Source organism: Centroberyx affinis, unplaced genomic scaffold, assembly GCF_046629955.1.
Source record: "Centroberyx affinis isolate AG114_WGS23_722 - 3 ecotype Tasmania unplaced genomic scaffold, CSIRO-AGI_Caff_v1 ptg001004l_1, whole genome shotgun sequence".
Taxonomy (NCBI): Eukaryota; Metazoa; Chordata; class Actinopteri; order Beryciformes; family Berycidae; genus Centroberyx; species Centroberyx affinis.
In genome coordinates, this window is record NW_027279568.1 from 120,073 (window position 1) to 127,364 (window position 7,292).

At 42.1% G+C, this 7,292-nt stretch overlaps 1 protein-coding gene across 1 annotated transcript; it reads right to left on the bottom strand.

Annotated features, from left to right (window-relative positions):
• Nucleotides 1-718: 718 nt before the first annotated feature.
• LOC139646827 (protein SPMIP7) lies at nt 719-6,978 on the bottom strand. The gene is made up of 9 exons (XM_071522577.1): nt 6,540-6,978; nt 5,995-6,092; nt 5,065-5,147; nt 4,456-4,594; nt 3,469-3,536; nt 3,324-3,365; nt 3,064-3,171; nt 2,692-2,796; nt 719-833 (listed from the first exon to the last, which is right to left on the bottom strand). The coding sequence occupies exons 1-9, from the start codon at nt 6,976-6,978 to the stop codon at nt 719-721; spliced, it is 1,197 nt and encodes a 398-aa protein (XP_071378678.1).
• Nucleotides 6,979-7,292: the final 314 nt, after the last annotated feature.

Consider the following 7,292-nt stretch of genomic DNA (forward strand, 5'->3'; position numbering starts at 1 on the left):
AATCTAAACAAAATATAGATGAAGAGTGACAGGAAACCCGCTCATCCCTATTTCCTGTGTAAGCGTGAAGCTGCACAAACCACAGACCTAAAGCTATAGCTGGCAGACACTGCAGAATTATCTCTATTTACATTACATTCTCATCTAAAGAGAAATATCAAATGGCACTAAAAGACGTATGCATTGCAGATGTAGCGTACCGACGTTCTGCCCTTGCAGAGCAAATGAGCTTGGGTTAATGCCGTAATGTTACATGCAGATTGGATTAATGCGGCTATTATACCTGCTGCACTTTTTTTAGTAATGTCAAATATGTAGGAGTAATGCAACAAATCACCTTTCTCTACTTCCCTCTCACTATTTCCTCTGTTTTGTCCCTCTCTTTGCCCTTCATGACCAAAATACAGAACGCGTGCGCAGACACACACACACACACACACACACTATGAGAGAGAGAGAGAGAGAGAGAGAGAGAGAGAGAGAGAGGCAGAGCGAGTGTTTAAGAGGACAATGTGAGAGCTCACTACCCGGAGTTAGAAAACCACTCATCTAAATCAGGGAAATTATGCTAATGGGGCATCTCATTATTCTCCAACTCCCTCCGAATCAGTCATTGACATCACATCATTATAGATGTATTCATACAAACAGATTGGATGGCATAAAAAGGAAGCTGACACCTTCAAAACTTTCTCATCTGCTTGGTGTAATATTTCCTTCATGTTCCGTGGGTCTTGGGGTGCAGGAAGGGGTTCCAGGGAGCCGCCGTGGTCACCATTCTGGACAGGGGGGCAGCACGGCCCGAAACACCACTCCCCGATCCCCTGTTTGTCCTGTAAAAATAGCAGAAATTATGTTATTTTATGAGTCAATAAATTCTACATCTTAAGCAAAACTAGAACTTTTATAGAGGAACTTAACAGTGAACAAAAGGAAAACCGGACCGTTGGAGCAGATAGTTAATCAATCCAAGTACTTGTCTTTTTTTCTGTTTTGGGGAAGAAAACATGGGAGGCCGGCCTAATCAGCAGAGGAAACAGATCTTAGAGGGGGGGAGGGAGGTGTCGGGCACCAGGAAAATGGATCTGGGTTGTGAAAACCACGATTACCGCGAGCTGCTCTGGATTCAACCATCTGGAGATGCCTGCTCCAAAAGCCGGTAAAGTTCGCTCAACTGAGGCCCGACTAGGAAACAGGTTTTCACATCCTCAACAGACAGGCAGCGCTCCCGGGTGTGGAGGGAGGTGCTGCCTCTGCTGCTGTCACAGGCCACACAGCTTGGTCTGCTTCACAGGCAAAGTATTTATTATTTGTGTTCATATTAATATATATAAGGATATTTTTGACCTCAAGTCGTACGGAAGGTCTTCTTGATTTTCCATGACTTCCGATTTCCTCACTGTCTATCTTCAGGAATGACACCCATTGTTTTTCATCTCTGTCTTAGCGTTTCCAATTACTGCGGCCTTTATCAACTGACCGCCAACGTGTATTTCACCGGCCCACTCATCCAAAAAAAGATACACACTGAGCTGATGCAAATACCTACAATGCTCGGAAGTGATGCCAGTCAAATACAAAAAGGCAGAAAAAAAAGTAAAGAAATAAGTCCAAATAAGCTCCAATAGGAAAAACACTAAAATTAGGTAATAACAACATAATTACAATGAGATAAAATACAGTATTTTAGTTGAAATAAATATCTGCTGTCCAATAAGCTATACCAAGCATTCCTGGTATTCCTCATTTAAATCTCCATCATTCCCTGAAAGTACAGATTCCTTGTATTCTTATTCTCACAGGATTTGTTTTTGTCATTTGTGCCTCAGGTCAGAAGTGAATTAGGCAAAAGTGCCATTAGGTCTCCTGCTCTTTTCATTGTAACTCGCTGCAAAATGATTTAAAGCTGAAAGATCTGCTCTCTCCTGGCGAGTTTAAACTATTAATGAAGGCTCAGTGAGGTTGTTTAGTCAAGATTTAAATACATTTGGCCATGAGCTGCTGGTTTAATATTGGATTACTGCCTTGCCTTTTGCAGCACCTCTTACTTCACTCTGTGTTTTTTGTGACTTTGCTTGTATCTTGTATATTGTTGTTGTTGTTGTTGTTGTTGTTGTATACTTGTATACTACGTCTTGATATCTACTTTTTAGCCAGATCTCCTGGAAAAATAGATTCTTGATCTCAGCAGTTAAATAAAAGCTCAAAATTCATCAAACTTTTTTAATTATTCATTTTGAAATAACACACTGTCGAGTTAGTAGAGTTAGTATTAATGATGATCACTTTGAGTTTTCCTCCTCTGTTGTAGGAATGGCAGTGAAATATGACCATATCCATATTGATGTCAGGATCTAACCTGAGGCAGTGTGTTGGTGGAGTGCATTAGACCGCCCTCCACTGGACAGATGAGGTAGGTTAAACCTGTCAAGCAGTCATGTACAGTATACTGTGGAGATGGAGCCGTGTTAAGGATCAGAAATCAACTAAAAGTGTGACAGTGGAAACTAGAGAATGTAAAAAAAAATACATATTTACCATCTGAAGAACATGACAGTGTTAAAAAATGATTAGTAGCAACAAATAGTGTTTGATTTGAGCCCTTGACTGTCGAATTGATGCCACTTTTACGGACTGGATCATATATTTTAGAGGTATTGAGTGTCTTTTATTGCCACTGTGAAGACTCACCCAGAGGAGTGTGCAGGAATGGAGAGCGCTGGGATAGAGACCGCAGCATCAGCAGCAGAATTTGCATAGGCAGCCTTGCCTGTATAGCCAGGGATGGTGGTACGGCTGGCAAAAAAACACAGAGAGCAAAGAAAGTTTACACACTGTTTATCAAGATCCATTCCAGGAATTACATGGGAGTGATTGGTGAATCAGTGAATAACTCAGCGGTTGAGCTAATTGAACCGGATCAACTCTTGCAGAGTCTGCACTATCTACTGTAGGTGTAATGAATAACATTTAAAGTGATAATTCAATTTCATGCTGATTGAGTAGAGCTCTGGAATGACATCCACTGTGAATGTATGTGTGTGTGGTAGAGGTGTGTGTTACCGGGCTGTGGGAGTGTATGGAGGGATGGTATTCCTCAGCAGAGTCAGAGGATGGAAGTCTTCATCCATGTTGTCGATGTTGTCCATGTTCTCAGAACCAATCGTACCACTGCAAAGGCACACATATGCATACGTACACATACACACACATGCAAAACACACACAAGGTCAACTCTAGGGAAACACACCTGGAACTTGGGTTTCTCAATTCATGCCAAAAAAACCTTTAAGACATTTTTATTGACTTCTCAACCTACTCGCCTGTAAAGTGGGATTTGACCTGATCTTGAACATCGACTGCAGCTGCACAGAGAAGGAAGGGATGCTGTGTTAAAATTAGAGATCCACATGAACATTATTGGCGCTGAAAAACAGAAGTAGAGCTACTGGCTGTTAAAGAGCTCACAATGAAACAGGTTTCCTGGCGTCACTCCTGGATCGAAGTTGGAGTCTGTTCCACTCCGTTCCAATCGACTAGGAAGGGACGGTGACAACAGATCGATTTTAGATCAATTTATTAGGCATCTACATTAGATTTTCATTTTGTCTTCTCTAATATCCCCATAAACCCTCACTCCACTACACACACACAAATACACATGCTGTGGTCTATTCTACAGGTTGGTAATCTGTTCTTTGCTCAGAGGCATTTGAACAACACTGGGAACAATAGATTCAATCATCTTCCAGTTGCAGCTCTAAAACTTACACTTCTCTCTTGGTGCTTTTATTTATCTCTTCTTTAAATGTGCTACATGTAGCATTCTGACATCAATAAATCATCACCACATTCATTTTGAGACATTAGCATAACTGCCGTAAACAAACAAGACCATCACTAAGAAGACTGTCAGCCTCTACCGACCTCTACACTGCATTTTACATTGTGAGCCACCAGGTCGGATTTGGAGGGAAAATCTGCTGGATTGCTTTATGGCACAAAACAGGAAGAGGATGCTGTTCTTCCAGAGAAAACGGAGCTAAAGCTTTCAGAGATTCTGGCAACGGCAGATGGTGGAAGAAGTGACCGGCCGATGGAAAAATCATTTCCAACATGTTTTTCCTCTTCAGCAAAGCTAAAGGGAATCCTCTTTGTGACAGAAAGCAAGGGGATTTATGGGAAATGTAGTCTTAATTTTGAGAAACACCAGCAATACCACAGAGATAGAGGCTACCAATCCACGTAATAATTAAGTAATTATAGAAAGTTATCACAATTAATCGGACAATGATATATTGATGCTTAAAAATGCTACACATAGCACCTTTAAAGGGTAAATGTCTTAACATCTATTAGTCACTTACTCTCCGTTGCAAATAAAATATGGTAATCTTTCAGTCGATAGTGGGAATGACTGGTGCTTTGGTGCAAGGGTTGTTTAACACAGCTCACCTGCCACAGCTGAGGCTGGCTGTGGTAGCGCCTGCATGAGGAGCGCTGATTTACTGGATCAGCCATTTTCTCAAGGGTGGTGTCTGGAGCCCGCAAGCGCCGGGGCAGCTTCGCATCCCAGCCCACCTCCTCATAACTCCTGCAAACCAAAGAGAAATGCTTTGCCTCTACCTTGAACGTTAATTGATTTGCTCGATTCCCGAAAGATATTTAGTTGCAGTGTTTTGCTTTTTGACTTCTTAAACAGCCCCCCCTTCACTCGGCTAAGTATATTAGACAGCTTATTAACAGGGAGACTAATTCTTCCCCGAGGCTTTAGGCAACGCTACGGCTTTGTCTGCATCGTTTCATTGAGCGGCAATTAACGCAACACAAGGATTCAGCGGTCCCTGATGACATCACTGGAGCACAAAATCAAACCTATTAACTCTCAATAACCCTCGAAACAAAATGATGCTGAGCGTACTGTACATAATAAATCAGCTTTGTCTCCCAGTGAATCTACCTCTTGCATGCTATAGTAAACACAGAAAATGGATGTGGGTTTATTGATCACGCATACAGGATAATTAAAGGTCAGCCTGTTTTGACTAGAGGATGAGAACTGACCTCTGGGTGGTAGAGGTGTAGACGAAACGTCGAACTGCCCTGGTGTGGTCTGTCCACTCCCTCGCATCAGATGAGCAGGCCTCCTTAAAAATCAATAGTCATATTTACATTCTATCATCTCTGCTGCTGTTTTATGTCTGTTTAAAGAGCAGGTAGGATCTGTTTGCCAAGAGTAAATGGAGCGTGCAACGTAAACTGTTTAATGGGTCATTCTCTACTGGGATTTAGACTAACATATTGAGTTTTTCTTTTTCTTTGCCTAACCTTGTTGTACTAAAAGGGAATATGCACTTTAATGTTCAACATTAAGATGAACATTTTCATTAATTCCCTTCAAATAATGCTGTACATATATATATATTTTTGGCATTGGTATTGTCTTAAAAGCCCAAATACAAGTGAAACTACATCACTTTATTCAATATAGATATATATATAACTCCAGTGATGTGTTATCATATCTCACATAAGGTAAAGTAAGCCTTTTTTTTTTTTTTTTAAATGAACAGCATCTTGTTCTTATGTTACAGCCTCTTATCAAATGACCTTTTGACACTGAAGGTACTTAATAAAATCACAGTAGTTTTACTGTGGCTGTTGAGGCAGAAACACCAAAGACATAAAATGTGCAGACAGCCATACCAGATTATTTACAGTACTGTGTAGTCGATATTTAATTATCTCAGATATCCATTAGAGAAATCTGAATCTGTGTTTACTGAATAATGCTGACACAGGGAAACTGGGTCTAAGACTTGTAGGCCTATAAGTCTCTGCACAAGTTGAAAAAAAGCTACTATATATTTGATTTAAAAAAAAAAATGAATATATGGCCATTTATGTAAAACGCTGAACTATGTTATTTATTCATAAAACCTTATTTTAGATAATTAAAGAACATGTATGATTGCATAAGTTTTTATCACCCACCTGACTTCCTGTGTCTGTTTCAAGGAAAAAACTGGGGAAGGTCACACTAGCTGTTAGCCTGTGTGACTCTGGCTTCACTTTTACAGGACTGGTCCAACCTTAGGAAGACACAACAACAATAAAGACCCTGGGCTACAGGCGCACTGTAGGCTATAACTATATAATTATATAAAACTATACAAATGTATACTGTAAGTATAGGATAGGCCTATAACTCTGACCTACATGAGAACAGATAGCTCTCTGCAATTCAGTTGAAAATAAAATACACTTTTGTCATTTTCCTAGTTGTACAATAAGAAGAAGAAGAAGAAGAAGAAGAAGAAGAAGAAAATGCATAACTACACAAACAAATTAATAAATGAACAGACTAAGAGGCATATTGGCATCATTGATCATCATAATCATAATCATAATAAGAAAGATATGGACAAACAAGCAAACAAACAAATAAATGTAGATAGATAGATAGATAGATAGATAGATAGATAGATAGATAGAGCCTGTTATTGTGAGCAGATGTAAACACTGTCTCATTATTTTACCCCCCAGGCTGGCCCTCACGGCGGCCTCTGGGACCCTCCTGCAGTTCCAGGCCTTGTCCTGCGCCGGGTCGCAGCAGAGCGCGGCGGGGTTCCGGGGTGTTTGGGGCCTCTCTCTGAGGCCGGCGGGGACCCGCAATGCCGAGGCCACGTGACCCACATCTATGAACCTCTGTCGACCTTTGACCGCCAAGTCCACCTCGGCCCCGGCGCTCAGCTGGCCGCAGCACGGGTCCAGCAGGGGCACGTCGTCTCTTAACGGGGCCAGGGCGGCGTGCTCAGCGGGGGGGCGGGCCTGGGGGTTAAACTTGGCAAACGGCGTGTTCACGCGTCCCGGTAGCAGTCCGTCACTACCGGCGGCCCGGTACGCGCTGGAGTTCAGCCGTCTGATGACCTGCTGCTCTGCAGAGGGCGGCTTCACTGGCTCCAGCACTGCAGCCATTGTCGTTGTCGACGGCGATGGCGGTCAGACCGAGTGGAGGAATCCGGTGCAGACCCACACAGCGAGACTCGGATGGAGCCGTGTCATGGATCCATTGTCGGCCATTATGATGCAGTGAGTGTGGCTCCTGTTGCCCAGAGACCGACTGTGTTTGCTGTTTGAATCATATTACTGACATGGAGAGGGGTCACATGGGCGTCATTGGCTATGGCAAGGTGTGGGCACTCCCCATACTTTAGCCTGACTGAGTCAGAATTTGATCTGATAGTTTTTGTCATTGTAATAGAGATGAAAGCTACATTAAATTCTCCAAT

Bases quoted from the DNA above. Each gene is read 5' to 3' on its own strand.
- LOC139646827 (XM_071522577.1), bottom strand. From the start codon at position 6,978: ATGGCTGCAGTGCTGGAGCCAGTGAAGCCGCCCTCTGCAGAGCAGCAG. The intron at 5,148-5,994 runs GTGGGTGATAAA...TTGATTTTTAAG, and splicing joins AAACAGACACAGGAAGTCAG to GAGGCCTGCTCATCTGATGC. The intron at 834-2,691 runs GTGAGTCTTCAC...CTATTTTTACAG, and splicing joins ATTCCTGCACACTCCTCTGG to GACAAACAGGGGATCGGGGA.